This window comes from Paroedura picta, chromosome 3 (genome assembly GCF_049243985.1).
Source record: "Paroedura picta isolate Pp20150507F chromosome 3, Ppicta_v3.0, whole genome shotgun sequence".
Classification (NCBI taxonomy): domain Eukaryota; kingdom Metazoa; phylum Chordata; class Lepidosauria; order Squamata; family Gekkonidae; genus Paroedura; species Paroedura picta.
In genome coordinates, this window is record NC_135371.1 from 131,474,491 (window position 1) to 131,492,620 (window position 18,130).

Below are 18,130 nucleotides of genomic sequence, written 5' to 3' on the forward strand. Positions count from 1 at the left end.
GCTCTGCTGCCACTTGTACACACATAGACACACAAACACACACACACTCACACAGCGTGCTCTTCCCCCGCCCACACTACTTCGCGCCCGCAATCTCCCCACCCTACGCCGCCGGTTCAACCTACACACACACACACACACACACACACACACACATCTCCCCCCCTCGTCCCTGAGACCACCGGCCCCTTCACATACACCCCTGTCCCATCCCATTCCACCTACCTCCCTGCCTGCCTGCCTTCCTTTCTTCTGACTTCTTGACTTCCTCTCTTCATCTCCTTCCTGTCTATCTCTCCCTCTCACTTGCTTCCTGTCTTCCCCTCTTACTTCCTTCCTCACATCATTTTTCTCCCTTCTCTCTATCCCTTCCACCACCCCTTCACCTCTTTTCTCCCTCCCATTCCTCCTTACCTCTTCTACCTTCCTTCTCTACATTCTCCCTCCCAATCCACTAGCACCCGCTGTATTTTTCTTACAGCGGGCTTAATTTCTAGTAATTATATATTATGGAGTTAATGCTAAGATTCAAAATTCCATCATTTCCCTTACTAATACAGTAGGGTACTACTTATCTATATAGTCCATATAGAAATGCTACTGGTCTTGAAATTCTTCTATACGTCTGCTGTTGACTAGGCTTGTCAACTTGTCCATTTTGCATAATTCTCCAAGTTTGTCTAACCAATCTGTGACCTTGGGTAATTTCTGCTGATTCTTGCCGCCATGCTTGCATGAAAAAAAGAAATCTTCCTCATTTAGAGGAATATTTCCTGGCATTACACTTAATAACATATAATCAGGATAAATGGGGAATTTAATATGTATAATTTTTTCTAAAACCTGATGGATTTTTATCTGAAATGTTTTAATTTTCTTACAGTTCCACCACATATGATAAAAAGAATCAATCAAGGCTATAAGACTCAAGGCAATCTCAGCATTTTGCCCAGGATAGTGACAAGACATTAAGATTATGGAATAAAACATTTTCCTCCCACACCCATTTCTTCAAAACAAACAGCCTGATGAAGAGTTCTGGAGACTGCAAACACCTCCATGCTGTATTTAGAAGGGGGCTCTATTAGGTTCTGCTTTGCTAAATTTTAGGTTTTGCTTTGATTAGGTTTTACTTTGGACCCACAATCTCTTGGTATCAAAGAATATTTATGAGGAAGATGAGGAGTATATCAGAATACTGTGGCCAATAGCTTCACTTTGTCATAGAGCGTTGTCTTTATTTTCTTTATTACACATTTTATCAGGTCAGGCAGCTGGAATGTTCATGGCAGTGGCACACAGAAAGTAAACGATCATTCAAAGCTTTAATATGATTAGGTTCAAAAAGTCCATGTCCATTACAGTAAAGGGCTGTAGGAGGGTAGTTGTGTGTTGGAAGCAGTTTCGGTAAGCAAAGCCGTTTTAATACAGGAGAGTAACACCTGCTGAAAGGGAACTATTCATCACAGTAGATTATATCTCCCAATCACTCCCTTTCCTCAGGTGCAAGATTCCTAGCAGAAGGAAGTCACTGGATATGAAGCACAGAAGCTAATATTGAACCAGGCAGTTCTATTTGTGCTTGCTGGGACTCTAAACACTGAAGATTGCTTCAGATTGATTGACACAATATACTTCTTATGCAGTTAGGGCTGCTGATGTGGGGTTTACAGGTACAAGGTGGGGGAGACTATAGGTAAAAAAATACAAGGGCCAATGACCAAACAGAGTCAGGAAAGGTGCCAGGAGGATAGAGGCTACAGCCCTGTACCCAGTGTTTCATGCCAGCAATTTAATTATTCCATCGTATAATAATAAAGAGCAAAAAACATATGGATAACACCAAACGGGTATAACAGAGTCCCTTGTCCACAAGGAGGAAAGCTTTCCCTTGAAGGTCTGATTCAACCTGATGTTCTTCTAGTACCAGATGTTTTCTGATTTGCTGCAGTTCCACGCTTAGTTTTTTCAGAAGCACCAGACTGTTTGCATTGTCTGTTTCTGGCAAAGAAACATCATCAGACTGCTTATTCTCCAGGGATGTTTCATCTGTTATGTTTCCTGTATGGAAGAAAATTAGGAAGAGTAAACAGGTGAAGGAAATAATCATCATACCACATATAATTGTGTCCATAGTTCCAGTGACATGCCAGCCCCTTGATTGGCCCTCATGAGGGAAGGCTGAGGGCCAACCACAGCCCACGCTGGGAATGACAGCCCCATCCTCTGGTGAGGCCCAGCACCTCACACCTACCTCCTCGCTACCGGCAGGGGACAGACCAGCCAGGCTGCCTCCATAGCAAAGGCTCCACTGCTCTTGAAAGCCTCCCCAGCTCCTCTGGGGGAGTCCAATGAAACAATAAACGAGGGAACAAAGTAACCCAACCTGTATACACTAGCTAGAAACCTAAAAGGTTGACCAGCAGCAGAATATCTATTAAATATTTAAATGCATTCATTTAAATATTAGACCATTGAGGAAGACCCCAAGGGGGGTTGAAAGGCACTTGGTTATCTGGTTTCTTGTCATTTGTCCATGTGTCAAAATGTTTTGGATTTGATATATATATATTGATGTTTTTAAGTTTTATATGTGCACATGTGTTGAAATAAATATTTACATTTTAATGTTTAATAGATATTCTACTCCTGCTCAATCTTTTAGGTTCCTAGGTGGGGAAGTCCAGCTACCTCCTTCCCAGAGGCCCTGCCACCCTCCACTGCCTCCTTGCTGCTGGCAGGGGCTGTGAGCTCTGGCCACCTCCTCTGCGGAGGCCATTGTGTGCTGCCTCCTTGCCACTGCTGGGGGCAAGGAACACAGCCTCGTCTGCAGAGACCCTTCACATCTTCCCTGCCTATGCCTCTGCCCCATTGATGGCATGGTAAAAATGTCCTCTGCCATGCTCCTGCCGTTCTGCCTTCTGCTGCAAGAGCTGCGGGGAGCTTCTCCCCTGCCCCCATCCTCCTCCCACTTTACCTGGGGAGAAAGAGCCAGCATGAGGTAAGCTGGGGCGCTTGGAGCAACTGGCAAGGCATGTTTGACTGTTCCCCAATGGTACTCTCCGACCTCCTAGTTGCCAGGACAGCAGATAATGATGTCTGCTCATGCTTACCCCGCCTGCCCTGCTCTGCAGAGGCAAAGCTGGAAAGCCACGTAGTTAACATCAAAGTTTCCTACACACTTGGGCAGCCTGGCCAGTGAGCTAGGCCACCCGTAGCAAGGCAGAGGTGGCAGGGCGGGCAGCGGCAGTGCTCCTGCAGAGTGGAGCAACCCAGATGGTGGTCCTGTCCGCTCTGCTCTGTGGGAGACTTCCCCCCCTTCATCCTCCATACTGTCGCCTTTGCCACCCTGATCTTCACAAGCAACTGTGGGAGGCTGTGGGGTGAGTGACTGGTGCCCTTCTCCACAATACGGTCGCCTGGCCAGCTCCCAGCGCTGCCCATGGCAAGGCACAGATGGGGGTGCAGAGGGCAGCTGGGCTTCCGAAGAGCAGGGCTGCCCTGCTCTGCAGCCCATTTTCCAAATGGGCTTCTCTACTAGTGGTTAAAACAGAAAGTGCTTGAGAATAAAGAACCTCTGTCAGTTACAACATAGTGTAGAGCAGTGCATCTTTCTGCCCTATATCTATACCCACTTTGATACCAAAATGAGCAATTCAGTTTCAGACATAGCTGAACGTTTTCTCTTCAGGGCCCCAAACTCAGAGCTCCAGATCTCCTGGCAGGCATGTATGTAGAGCAGACCTAAAGTGACTCTAAAATTACTACTTAGATGTCCCAGTCTGCAATGGAACAGCAACATCAACCTCAACCTGAGCGCTTATATTTGAACAAAGAAAAAGTTGCCTTCACTTTCTCTATTGTCTTTATTTCTGGGGATAGTACAAGTCCAAAATGTCCCTCACCTGCAGTGGTAGACCCTGCCACTGCTGCAGACCATATGCTTGGGCCCAGGATAGGGTTGCCAGCCTCCAGGTGGCACCTGGAGATTGCCTGCTATTAGAGTAGATTTTCAGATGACCAAGATCCGTTCTCCTGGAGAAAATGGCTGCTTTAGGGTGGACTCTGTGGCATTGTACCTTGTCCCTCCCCTCCTGAAACCCCACCTTCCTCAGGTTCCACTCCCAAAACTTCCAGGTATTTCCTAACCCAGAGCTTGAACTTTAGCCCAGGACCAGAGGAACCAGCAGCATCTGAGACATGAGTTGCTATTTGCTCCGCTGGGGAATCTTATGAGCAGCCTATCAGCAGTGCACATTTTCTGAATAGAGCAAATAGTGCTCCCCTCTACGCCTCTTGAGGCCAGGAAAACAGCATTGTTGGAAATCTTACACTCCTCTTCCCATTCACTTCAATTGTGATCCAAACTGCCCCACGTATTGAAGTATCCAGGAACTCTGAATGCATGTCTGCTTCAAAGGAGCCAGGCTGAACTCAAGGAACAGTTCGTATCAGGGTGTGACATTCATCTTTCTTCTACTCTCAATACATTGGGTTGGATTCATCATAGCTTTTCCATTAATGCCTGTGTAACAGAACTTTTGCTGTCCCCCATGGCAGTTTGAAATGCCCCCTGAAATCCTGTACCTGAGGAAGAGGGGTGCATGAAGAACAGGATTTCAAGGGGCATTTCATGCTAACATGGGAGGGAAGAGTAGAGATAATTACACTCCACGCGTTCTTGCAGCCATGGAAATGATGTATTGGATCTAACCCTCCTCCTATTGGAAACTGTATCAAAGACTTACCTGGAATGATCACAGCATCCTCTGTTTTCTTTCCCAGGAACCTGTTCATACCTTTTCTATCCTTGAAGAAAAGGAACTTCGGTTTCTTGTCCTTGAGATACATTATCAAGGTATTCTCCATGATTCCAAGGACCATAAACATGAAGATGCCAGTGAAAAACATTGCTATGCAGAAAAACAACAACACAATGTGGCAAAAGTGGGCTTCCCGGGTGGCTTATAATGGCCTCAGACAATGAGAATCATAATCTCTAGCATTTAATTTTAGCTCCAAAGGTAACAGAATAGCACAAACACATGTCATAACCAATGAAAACAAATTATGAGGTAGAAGTTGGTTGGATTTGTGTGTGGTTGGAGTGAGCAGGGTGGAAAGCAGGCCGAGCCCCATAAGAATGAAAGTATATCAACAATGTCAGATAGAGCTTTTGAACAATGTTTGAGTCCAGTGGCACCTTTAAGACCAACAGAGTTTACTTCTGGCTGTAAGCTTTTGTGTCCCTGCTTATACTCAGAATTAAACTTTGTTGGCCTTAAAGGTTCCACTGCATGCAAACAGTATTCTGTTGCTTCAGACCAACATGGTGACCCACCTGAATCTATTGACAGAGCCCAAGGTCACCCAGCTGGTTGCCATGTGGAGGGGGAGTGTGGAATCTAACCTGACTCACCCGATTATAAGTCGGCACTCCTAACCACAACACCAAGTTGGCTACACATAAAACAGGCACCTTCGTCTGCACTAACCTCAAAACCCAGCATGGGACAGATCATGGTGTGTACCTTTTTCCCAACAAGGCAGGTCTGTGCTACAAATAAGGGATCATTACAAAAAAGGAGAGACATCTTAACCTAAACAGGAGCCCAGGAACCCGAAGGAGGTTAACCCAAAGGCTACAGAGACATTAGTATGGCTACAGAGTGACAGTATAGGGTGGAGGTTTTGATAAACAGGAAGGGTAGGATTACCATAAAATGTAATTGATGGAATTACAGTGTGGGACAGCAAAGTAGAATCCCATAGAGCAATATGGAGACCATACCAAGCTACAATTGAATCAATCAGCACTTGTAAATGGTGGGTCATGCTGAGACATTAGCCCCTGTAGTAGGTGAGAAAACTAAGGCCAAGTCTGGGGGTTACATTTCTTTTTCATCTGTGTGCCAATGGTCTGCTATTTACATGTCTTACCAATTTTAGCTGTATTTATTACTTGGTTACTTATGCATCTTTGTACTAATTAACCCCTTCTGGCAACTAACCCCCCTCATCCATATGTAACATTCAAGAAAATCGGTTTCAGTGTAACGGAAGGAGCATGCATCTACACAGACCTAGTTTTCCAGTTCCCGCTGGAACCCAGAATGGAACTTTGTTGATCTTGGGGTTGCCCTTACACTCAAACTCTTCTTATGTATGTTCATTAACTCTTGCATTTGTATGCTTATTTATAGCAATTCACAGATCTTGATTACTGCCTTAATCCAATCTTACATATTAACATCTAGCCGCTTATGCATGATCACTCTATCCAGCCCTTTCTGGCAATACACACACACACACTCTGACCTCTCTCTACCTATAGGTAAAGGCTGAGGATATTGTTTCACTGTCTCTGAGGAAGTGTGGGTGCACATGAAAGGTGATACCTTGAACAAAACTTTGTTGGTCTTAAAGGTGCCACTGGACTCAAACTCTGTCCTGCTGCTTCAAGGCCAACACAGCTACCCACCTGAATTGCTTGTATTTGTGAATGAATTCTAATTCAACATCTTTGAAGTTACTCTTCACAGTGAGGAAGAGGGGCTTAAGAAGATCTTGGCACTTCTCTCTGCTCAAATAGAAGTCAGTGGGTGGAATGTTGCTGTCTCCTTACTCTTAGCTCAATTGAACAATTAATTGAGAGCTGTTGTAATCCAGATATCCAGAAGGCCCTAGTGCAAAGAACACTCTTCCATGAACTCCTAAAATGGCCTCAGGCATGTTATTCAGCCTGAGCACCCCACCCCCACAAATAGTGACCGATCTTACTGAGAAATTGTAAGTACAGCAAGATAATAAATGTGAAGTACTTTGAATGCTCCAAAACACTATTACAAATATCCTTAATAGAATTTTTATTCACAGTGAAATCTGATCTGATGGAAACACCACACATGGTTTGGCTGGTCCTAAATGCTACAGGATAGGAGGAAGGCAGCACAGCAAAGGCCGAGCTTGTCAGATCTCAAAGGCTAAGGAAGGAAGGCTCTGCAGAGGAAGACAATGGCAGACCACCTCTCGCGTGTCTTGTTAGCCCCTTGCTGGGGTCACCATCAGTTGGCTGCAACTTGATGGCAGTTTATACACACAAATGCCACAGGAAAGCAAATCCAAAGAATTAAGGTATTTACCTATAACAGGTGGAGTATCTGATGTTGCTGGTAGCATATCGTTAAGAATCAATGACAAAACAGAGATTTCCAGTATCAGAGTGACTTTGAAGGCAATCATATCATGAGGAGACACAGCTGTAAAAGAAATAGCCATGTCCAGCAAAAAGAGGATGAAGGTTGGAAGGATCAGAACTAGCATGTACAAAATCGACCTCCTTTTCATTGAAATCTGTAAAAATGACAAAAAAATTAAACAGTAAAGATTATCACAAAGGTCAATCTATTTTGTCATTCCTAATAGGAGTTTCAATTCTTAGCATTCTTACAGTGCCATCAAAGAAGAAGTGTTTCTAAGTTCACTGAAGTCAAAAGGTGTAGCCCTGATTTGGATGGCATTGTAAGAATGAGCAAGTTTGTAGTATCCCTTTTCTCCTGAAATATTCCTTTACTCTCAGGGCAGTGTCTAGGGAGGGCAAAGGTTGGAGAAGAGAGGGAGCTCTGTAGGGATGTGGGGACTGTCAAATCTGTGTTGGGAAATTGCTGAAGACTTGGGGGTGGAGCTGAAGATTGATGAAGTCTAGGGAGGAGAAGGAACTCGGTGGGGTATAATGCCATAGAACCCACTCTCCAAAGGAGCAATCCCCCCCCAAGGGAAGTTATCTCTGCAGTATAGAGCTTAGTTGTAATTCTGGAAGAATGCCAGGCCCACCCAGAGTTTGGCGGCCACAGTTTGTGAGGCCACATCCTGTGAGGTCACATTCATCTCATAGACCAGCCCATCCAGCTTCTCCTTTTCCTATGAGGTCATTCTCCCAAACCAAACTTACGTTTTAAACTTACATTTCCTACCTTGTATCATTCAACTTGAAACCTGCCCCCCCCCCAAAAAAAAATTGCCTTCAGTTTTTTTCGGAGTTTAAGACAAACATTCAGTTTGAAGATTTTTAGGAGGACACCAGCAGTCCTGTCCATCTTAATTACTGCCTTAATCCAATCTTACATATTAACATCTAGCCTCTTATGCGTGATCACTCTATCCAGCCCTTTCTGGCAATACACACACACTCTTTAATTTTCTACCTGACCTCTAGCCTTTAATATCTTTACAAGTAACTGAATGGCTAAGTCTCTGTGGCCTATCTTTGGAGAAATGGAAGTCTTAGAACAGGGGTCTCCAACCTTTTGGCACATGGGAGCCGCATTCGTTTTTATATATTTTATGAAATATAACCTATCATGTGACTGTGTAAAGCACACAAATCCTATCAGGAAAAGAAAGAGAGATAGGTAGCAATCTTAGCTGTTAAAAGTTTTTCTTAGCAGAAGTTGAAAGATTCTGCCTTATCTACCACATTTAACAGAATACTAACCAAGTTCATTCAGAAGCATACTTACTGATTGACATACTTCTTTCCAAAGAAGTGCATTTAGGATTATAACTTTCACTATACAATGCAAAGTTATACCAGGTGCCTATGAAATAACACCATCCTCATAATTCAGTGAGGCACCTCAACTCGTTTCTCTGCCTTGTCTTTCACTGTCCCCACAGTGTTTTCAACAGCTGACACCACCAAGAATTCAGAAATCTGAGTCATTGTTGCTGTATGCCCAGAAAACAGCTGTGATGGTGGGAGAACCTGGAGGTTTGGAAAGAAGACTGAAGGCCATCTGATACCACTTTGCACATGGCATTTACTATGACAGCTGCTCAGAAAGAACAGAGTCAAGAAGAGTTGTGATATTTGGGCATCAGCCTGGGCTCATTGGCACCATCAGCAGCACCTGGTATGCCAAAGGGAGATGGCTGAAAGTTGAGCTCATCTGCCTTCACCAAAGAACTTCTCTTGAGCCTAACCTACTCATGCAGGAGAACGACGTGGAAGAATTCTGAGATGGTAAAATGAGCTGTTCCACTTCAGACTGTAGGTGAGCAGAACCATATTTTTAATTTTGTGCTGTGTAAAAACTTCCTGAACAATAAAAATTGCAACATATGGGGGAACATATTTATGCCAAAAAGTGAGTTGTGTCTTCATTGGCAAGCTTCCACCCTGCCAATCAATAGCAGTCCACAAGGTTTAGTTTTGATATGAAGAAGCTTAAAATAATAAAATAGTTTTATTAAGAAGAAAAACAACTTTGTAAAGAAAGAAAAGGGAGAAGGTCCTAAGAGTCCAATTGTTTTGTTCCACTGTTCATTCGGTCTGTTCTGGAGACAAGGAGGGAAGAAGTGTTCTCAGAGGAGCAGGAAGTCTCCAAATGAGCCAATCAGGACACAGAGGAGACTATTGAAAAATATTAGGAAGTTACTATTCTAACTATGTTAAATATACATCTCATCCGATGCCCCCTGCAGGACATTCCCCATATTCTGTTCAGTCATGTGCACTACAGATCTTGCATGTTCCAACACTAAATCTGTTTGCCTACTTTGAGAACTATGGGAGAAAGGACCATTAAAAAAAGATTTAAATTAATAAACCTGCCACTTAGTGACTTATGGTCATAAAGCACAATGGTAACATATGATAACGCATAGATGTTTCACAATAGATAATCTGTTTTTTTTTACTTAAAAAAGCAGTATGTCTAAGAAAAACCAACCTTTACTTAATGCATGGAGATATAAATCTGTAAGGCTAACACAACACAGTGAGATTTATGCAAAGATACATTTTTGTGTTACTCCCACATTTCTAGCATAAGAATGTATTCATAACAAATACCTCATAGGTGACTACACTGAAGTTCGCTATATCATAAGTGTATTGACGTCGTATGATCTTCACATTTTCAAATTTCCATTCCCCATTTGTAAGATAATTCTGACGACTATCTTGGTTTGTCTTGCTGGAAGTTTTAATGCTGTCCAATAATACTTCCTTATCTAGAGTCAACAGAAGACAAAGGTTTGCTACTTTAAGAGTGTCCTGAATGTCTAAAATATCTACAGAAAATGAAATCCATAGATTTATTCTGGTCACATTTCTATCTTTTCCTGTAGCCTGCTCAAATTGAAAATGAGAGCATAGTGTGAGAACATATTAAAATTTATGGTGAGGTATTAGCAGGAAACTGATAGATGGTGGTTAATACCTCACAGCAGCAACTAATTTTGGTGGGTACTAACACTTGGAACATCGGAGTATATTGGCAAGGGAGAAGCAGATGCACAAGAAAGAGAAGTTAAATGGAGAATGGAGGAAAGTGTATAGGTATTTATTATTTATTAGATTTGTTTCCCAGTACTATCAGAAACCTTCTCATAGCAGGTTACAGTCATGAAGCATAAAACCCACATAAAAGCATAACCTCCCAATTAAAACCCACAGTTTTAAAACCCACAGCATAAAACTCTCCTACCCTCAGCCCTAACCCTTGGCCCTGGAGCCATACAATCGGGTTTCCATCCTGGCCATGGGGTGGAAAACGTGCTGGTCGCCCTGATGGATGATCTCTGGCACAAACTGGATTGAGGCGGGTCGGCCATTCCTGTGTTGTTTATTTTATATCTATTTTTATTTATATTTCAGTTTATATATCGCTGTTCTGTGGTGGGCTCATGGCGGTTTACAATAATCCTTATCCATTGTTGTTCCTCTATATATTTGTGAAACAGCCTAGGGGGTGGGACATGTTCGACTGTCCAAGTTGGAATAGGGCCAATCAGGGTGCAGGCAGCTTTGCCCTGATTAGCCCTGCCCCTGCAGCTCCCGCCCTCTGTCCCTGGCCTCTTTGCTCTCAGCCTCTTTGCTCTCAGATGCTCAGTGCTTGAAGCCAGCAGCAGGTAAAGTGAGAGGGTCGTGGTGGGCTTGCTAACGAGGGCCTCCTGGTCTGCTGACTGCCTGCTAAGGAGTTCTGTCCTGGCCCTGCCAACGAGCTGCCCGGCCTCTGCCCGCCCCATTTGATCTGGATGTGAGCTGCGGCCCAAAGCCACCTTAAGCTGCCTGGCCAGGGGCCAGGGGAGGGGACCCTTTCAAGGCCTGTTCTTAGGAACGGGCTTTGAAGCTAGTAAAAGAATAAAACACAATAAAAGCCCCATAAAACTTCCCTTATTACAACCAGCACCCTGATTGGGCCGGATTCAAATCCTGACAGTATCATCGTGCATTTTACAAAAATACAAAGCCACCAGGGCATTTTGCAAATATTATAGGCACCATGGAAAAGGATGTTATTTTTTTCCTTCTGTAAACTGCTGCAAGCCAGCTTGCTGGGAGCAGTGCAGTGCCTCAAAGATGGTCTCAGATGCCTGACACAGATGAGCTGGCATATATGTAAATATGTGGGTGTATGGGTGCATGGAGGGGCCCTCTGATCTTCCATGCCTTGGCCTCAACCAAAGACCTGGTGGAAGAGCTCCGTTTTACAGGCCTTATCGAACTATGAAAGATCCTGCAGGACCCTCAGGTATTCCAGGAGTTCATTCCACCAGGTCTGGGCCAGGACCACAAAAGCCCTGGCCCTGCTTGAAGCCAGACAAACCTCTCATGGGCCAGGAACCACCAACTGATTTACACCCGCAGAGTGCAAGGCCCTGCAGGAGGCAAAAGGCAACAGGTGGTCCCTCAGATATGTGGGTCCCTGACTACAAAGGGCCTTAAAGGTGAAGACGAAAACCTTGAATTTGATTCAGGCTGCACGTGGCAATCAATGTAGCTGCCTCAGCACTGCCTGTATGTAGTCCGACAAGGTGTTCCAGTGAAGACCCTAGCAGCTGCATTTTGGACCAGCTCAATTTCCAGATCAAGTCAAAGGAAGGCCACTGTAGAGCGAGTTACATACTGAAGGAAAAGGTAAACATAGGTAAACTATGAAAGATGCACACAAGATGCAGAGGTTGCAGACATAGGTAGGATAGGGGTAAGTTTGGAGATACATGTAAATCAAGTGTGGGCACGGGATGAAGGGAATATTCAAAAACATTTTAGATGACTGGGGAGAGGAACACTGAAAATCATGATAGCCCAGAGAAATATGATTATGCTTAGTTGGTTTACCTGTATGTATAGAAGACACAAAACTTAAATTGCATTTTTGTTTATCAAAAGGAAATGCATGGACATCCAGATTGCAAGATGAGGTAAGCCGATATACTTGGAATAAATAAACATCACCACTGTATGTTAAGTGAACATAGGGGCTGGTTGTGAATTTGTCTTCATCTGCCCTAAAGACACGGGATTATAATTAGACAAGATTTTTATTTTGCACATATTAGATAATCTATGTGAATAATCACATCTATGCAGCCATCAGTAATAAATATTTCATGTAGGAGGACTGTCAGTTTAACCGAGTTCATATAAATTATCCGAGTTTTGATTAACCATTTTAATTTATCTGCTATCACAAAATATGTCTGAGACTATTCAGTAACAACAATGTTTATTCTGACACGGAGATGAAATATCATTTAAATGTCTAGAAAAAGTCAAACCATATTATAAAGATTGATAAAGTAAGCATCTGGGCAGCAACATGAAATTTGAGTTTCACCTCAAACTGAAATCTCACTTCACTATGACATGTCATTACCAGCACCAAATGCTTGGGGATTGCAATGAAGTGTGTATGTTGAAATTCTGAGCTATTGAATCTGTGAATCTAAAATTCTTTTCCAACTCTAGTTTATTCCCATTTCACAGAGGAGGAACCGAAGAGGGGATAATGTTTTGAACAGAAGCCATACAAGTTAGCATAGGTCCAAACCCCAAATGCTATCTGAGATCAGCAAAACTTGTGGTCATCAACCAAAATACAGACCATCAGTTATGTACTGGCAAGTATTTGATATCAGCAAGGTTATCATCAGCCTTATGAAAGCAATTAAAAGGAGGTAAGTAACCAACTGGACTAAGGAGTCTGCATTTGTCTTGGTGGATCACAAGCTATTCAGACCTGCTCTGCTCCAGATCTTTGAATATCTATTTTCTATTATTGCAAAAAGGCATCATACTTCATTTATACAACAAACACATATACACATGCATATGTGTATATGTGTTTGTGTGTCTGCAGTATCTCGACTACAGAATACTTATTTTTTTCTTGTGAAAAGGATTCAGATAGAAGAAAATCAATTTGAACTACCCTTTCAAGTTGATATTTAAATTAAATTGCAGACAAGTTAGAGCTCAGATTTTGTTTTAAATAATAGCCACATAGAGTAACTTTTCCCAGGCAAGTTAAGCTATTAAAGCCAAGTATCTTGGACATTAATTTTGTGATAAAAATATGAATGTTTTGTATAAAAAATATTAGATTATATTTGGGTATGCATATGCCAAGTACACGAAAAGTAAGATCATCCCTTGATGCAAAATTCACAGGATTTGCCAGTATTTATTTGTTTATTTGTTATTTATTTATAGATTTTTATCCCACCATTCGCCAAAGGGCTCATGGTGGCTTATAACAAAGTTAGACCCAGTTCACATTGCCTATAGTTGTAGTAATCTCATGATCCAGTAATATTAAACCTCTGGCTATCATTTTAGTGTTCCCAATGGCTGGACATGAGAACAGTGATTTTTAACTCACTTATATGGACACAGTGGGCAAAGCAATCCCATAAATTGACCAACTGCTTGAAAATAATGAGGAAGTTTAATGAAAGCCACCTTACCGTTCATCTATGTAGATGTCAGGCATCCAGATAAGGTTGAAAGGAAGAGTGATATGTGTAATGTTACAGAAATCAGAGGGCTTCCAGGATACAAAGTCATTTTTCCAGATCTAGTAGAAGTGAAAAAGATGTAAATGATTAGCCTGGTTTGCCTTCTCTTGGATAATTGATCTGTTTGCCATTTGCAAAAAACAACTTACCACATTGAGCCAAAAATAGAAGGTGGCCACCTGCAATTTTTCTTTCTGCAAGAAACAAATATGAATATATCTTGCCATAGAGATAAGAGATAGAGAGATAAATGCTGAACTAAAGGGGAACAAAGTAGATGAGTCTTCCAAAAATGATTTGCCTTCCCTTGGGTGACAAATTCCTTTGGAGGCGCTGCTAAACTGTCAGAGCTGCAAGTACAGTTGCTGAACAAATAAGCAAACCTTTTTTGCATCAGGTATGGAACAGAGTTCTCCCCACCACCCCAAACAGTATTGCCCTCTTGTTTTCCTCTAATATTTAAACTAGTTCTATAACAAACTTGAAATGGAAGTTTTTCTCTTACTACAGAAAGGATAGAAACCAGAGTGAAGTCTAATCCAATTTTCAAAGGTTCTTTCCAATTCCTTTTGGGCATGTTGTGCAAGAAGAGTTCCTTATTAGCAGATATGTTCAGGTGTACAGCCACATCATAATACTTGCAAATCTTCTCTGGAGTAACTTTTGAAGGGGAGGAGAAAGAGAACAAAAGCAAGATTCAATACCCTTTTTTGTTTGTTTTTTTAAAGCAGAGTCACACAATACATTACATCTTCATTTGCTTTGTTGTCCAAAATAATTTTGAAAGCCAGTGGATGAGGAAATGGCTGCTCTTTGTTCTACCAGGAATGCTCCCCCCCCCAAAAAAAAAATTGATCATTCTTGATTAGGCAGCTGAGTGAAAGGAAAAGTTGCCTTAATCTACCTTACCTGACATACAAAAGAAGAGAACAATCGTTGCAGCAGCTCTCCACATTCCTCTGCTATTTGGAAGATTTAGAAGAAGATGCAAAACTGCTGGGCTGTCCAGCATACTGAGGCAATGAACTGCAATGTTTTCATATTAAGCTGAATTCTCTCTTGGCTGTGAGATAATGCATTTCATATCTATGATTGTTACTTGCATTTCCAGGCATTCAATCTATCCCTTCATTTCTGCCAGCTGGCCTGTCTTGCTCATAAAACCTTTACTTTCTCTTCCTCTTAATTTAAAAGCTGCTATGTACTTTAATATGCACTACATACTTAGCTTTCCAGGCCATAAGTGCTCCAATTAATGGACTTTGCAAATCCTCTCTGATGGCTATTGTTACTGGTTGTGAATACCACAATCTTTTGAGAATGTGATCTGCTTTGGCTTGGTAAATATACCACTGGGTATTCCTATGCTACTCTCAAATATCAATTTAATGCCACTTCATTAATGACCCCCCAAAGTATCTTGGAACTGTTATTGCCTGGTGTAGTGGTTAAGAGTGGTGGCCTCTAATCTGGAGAACTGGTTTGATTCCCCACTCCTCCACATGCAGCCAGCTGGGTGACCTTGAGCAAGTTACATTCTCTCTGAGCTTTTTCAATCTCACCTACCTCTCAGAGTGTCTGTTGTGGGAAAGGAAAGGGTAGGCAATTATAAGCCACGTTGAGACTCCTCAGGGTAGTAAAAAACAGGGTACAAAAAAACAGCTCTTCTGCTGCTGCTTTTTAGAATTCTCTAAATAGATGGACCCCGTTCCATCTGAGACATATGTTTCTAGAGGAAGGGAAACAATGATGTAGATGTCAGTGGGTAGGTTCAGGTGTGGAGGTCAGCAGATGTTGAAAGTAGCCCTCAGGTTTTAACCGTAGGCCTGCCAGAACAGCTCTCTCTTGCAAACCCAGCAGAACACTATAAGGTCAGATCTCATTAGGCAGAGCATCCCACCAGGTAGGGCCAGAGCCAGGGCCAAAAGGACCCTGGTTCCCGTTGAGACCAATTTTATCTCTTTAGGGCTGGGAATCCTCACTAAATTTTGGTCACTTGACTATAGTTCATTCTTTCGCTCTTCCTTCCTTTCTTGATCACTGACCTCTCTACAACAATATCCTTCAGCTGCCAGTCACTACCACTTCAGGGTCTTTGTGTGACCTAGCATGAGTGAGCTCTTATTTTGTCTCGCACAGGTAGATTTGTGTGGATCTGCTGCCAGGAAAAAGGCTAAATGCCAGAGGAGCTCACTCGTTCCGGTCAGCCATTAGGCTCTTATAGAGATATAGGATATTGCTCATTAGACATTGCTCATTTTCTCCCCTTTTTCCTTCCTAATGGAGGCTTCAGTAAGCTGATATTCAGCCATGCCCTGTTCTTTCTCGTAACTCTTTTTCCTGAGCATGATTCAATCTTAAAATTCTGTTTGTTTATTTGGCTGGAGGCACAATCAAAAGAAACCTTCATTATGGAGGCATAATGAGGGAAAGTAATTTGGGAGTGGGAAATGCAGTCACTTAAAATGACTGGATAAATGTAAGAGCAATTCTATCAGATAACTGCCTTCCTAGAGTTGCACACAGACATGCTAAAGGTGTGCCATCCTTGGCTGACATATGAAATATGCTCAAAATTATAGTCATTGTTCTGTACATAACAAATGAGAAAAAGTATGATTTACTCTAAGCAAAATAAATCTTGTTATTGTGAATGTGTCTATGTGCTATGCACTTGGCCTGAAGTGGCATATGTGGAAGGAACCAAAGCCTGTGACTGAATAATGTTTCTTAACGGCTGTGGATATTTCTCAATGGAAACCAGTTACAAGGAAATGATCCCTTGAAGCTCTGCTTGAAAGAGGTGACCCTTGCTGGCTGAAGGAAGAGGTCAAATAAATGTCTCTATGCAAGACCATAGACTTTCCAGTTTCCATGTGTGTGTGCTGGGACTGGGCCAGAGACCCAGTTGCATCACAGGGAGGAGTCAGTGACATCACAGGGAGGGGTCTAGGGCAGTAGACTCATGAAGTATTTAGGCAGGGGAAATGTACAGAATTCAGAGTTTTGGTAACTATCTTCTCACTTCTGATATCCTGTGAGTACAAGCACGTTTTGAGGCAATTCAGACCATAGTCATGACTCCAAACTGAACCCACAGTTATGTCACCTAGGATTTTATATACTTTCCATTCTTAGCATACTGTTTAAAAACTCCACCTTAAAAACACAGACATTCTGAAGAAATTATTATTAAAATCACATAAATCAATTTATGTAAAACTAGTAAAAAAGCCCATTGTATTCCAAATACAATGGGCCCTAGCAGGGGGGGGGGAGAGCGAGGGACTGGCGAGGGCAGGGTGAGGAAAGGTAGCTTACCGGTGAGAGGGCTGTAGCGACGTCGGGCAGCTCCTTCGCGGCGGGCAGCTCCTTGGGTGGCTTCTTCTCGGCGGGCAGCTCCTTTGCGGCGGGCAGCTCCTTCGGCGGGCGGCTCCCTGGCGCGGTGTTCTTGCCGGCGGCCATCTTCTTGTGCCGGCGATGCGTTTTTAGAGGCCGGCGGCGGCTTGAATCGGCGAGAGGCCGCGCGGCCCGATCCGCGGGCGCGGCCCGATGCGCGGGCGCGGCCCGATCCGCGGGCGCGGGCCGATCCGCGGGCGCGGCCCGCGGGCGCGGCCCGATGCGTGGGCGCGGCCCCCGCGGGGGCGGCCCCCACGGGCGCGGCCCAATGCCCTGCCGGTCCCCAGCCTAATAAAGGTTGGGGACCACTGGCTTAGAGGTTCTTAGAGGCCGGCTGGCTTGGAGCAACTGCGAGCTGCGCTACACGCGGCTCGCAGTTGCTCCGGCAAGGAATCGGAGGGACCAATCGGCAGGCGCTTCGCGCCTGCCAATTGGTCCCTCCGATAGTCTGTCATGAGGAAGGGGCCAATCGGCACCCTTCCTCATCCCGGACACAGCCCGCCTTCCAAGGGCTTACTGTTTTATTTAGTCCGTGGCGCCCGCGGCGCCACAGGCGGTGTAAAGATGACTGCATTCCAGTGCAAAATTAATGAGGATAGATTCAAATGAGTAGCCGTGTTGGTCTGAAGTAGCACAATAGAATCAGAGTCCAGTAGCACCTTTAAGACCAACAAAGATTTATTCAAGGTGTGAGCTTTCGAGTGCAAGCACTCTTCGTCAGACTAAGAACTGACCATCATAATATATAAGCAAAAGTTAATCTTGTTACAGCCCCCCAATCTCAAATAACTCCTCACTCACAACAATGCAGCATCTCATGTGAACATGGACAGTGGTACCAGAGCTTGCAACAAACCCAGATGCCAACTTTGCTGCCATATGCACTCCAATGCCACACTTACTGGACCTAACAACGTCACCTATA

The 18,130-nt window shown here is 43.4% G+C and overlaps 1 protein-coding gene across 1 annotated transcript; it reads right to left on the bottom strand.

Moving 5' to 3' along the window:
• Positions 1-1,212: 1,212 nt before the first annotated feature.
• On the bottom strand, positions 1,213-17,363 carry LOC143832848 (5-hydroxytryptamine receptor 3A-like). Its single transcript, XM_077327871.1, has 9 exons — positions 17,128-17,363; positions 14,312-14,466; positions 13,956-14,000; positions 13,756-13,865; positions 12,128-12,297; positions 9,854-10,014; positions 7,143-7,353; positions 4,749-4,913; positions 1,213-2,061 (listed from the first exon to the last, which is right to left on the bottom strand). Exons 2-9 carry the CDS (start codon positions 14,381-14,383, stop codon positions 1,793-1,795), a joined length of 1,203 nt encoding a protein of 400 aa, XP_077183986.1. The 5' UTR covers positions 14,384-14,466; positions 17,128-17,363; the 3' UTR covers positions 1,213-1,792.
• Between the last annotated feature and the right edge of the window lie 767 nt (positions 17,364-18,130).

What these genes read in the sequence shown, in the direction of transcription:
- LOC143832848 (XM_077327871.1), bottom strand. Translation starts at nt 14,383, where the DNA reads ATGCCCAAAAGGAATTGGAAAGAACCTTTGAAAATTGGATTAGACTTC. An exon ending in TCAGTGTAGTCACCTATGAG is followed by an intron (nt 7,354 to 9,853) that starts GTATTTGTTATG and finishes TCATTTTTACAG; the next exon opens with ATTTCAATGAAAAGGAGGTC. An exon ending in AGATACTCCACCTGTTATAG is followed by an intron (nt 4,914 to 7,142) that starts GTAAATACCTTA and finishes TTTTCTGCATAG; the next exon opens with CAATGTTTTTCACTGGCATC.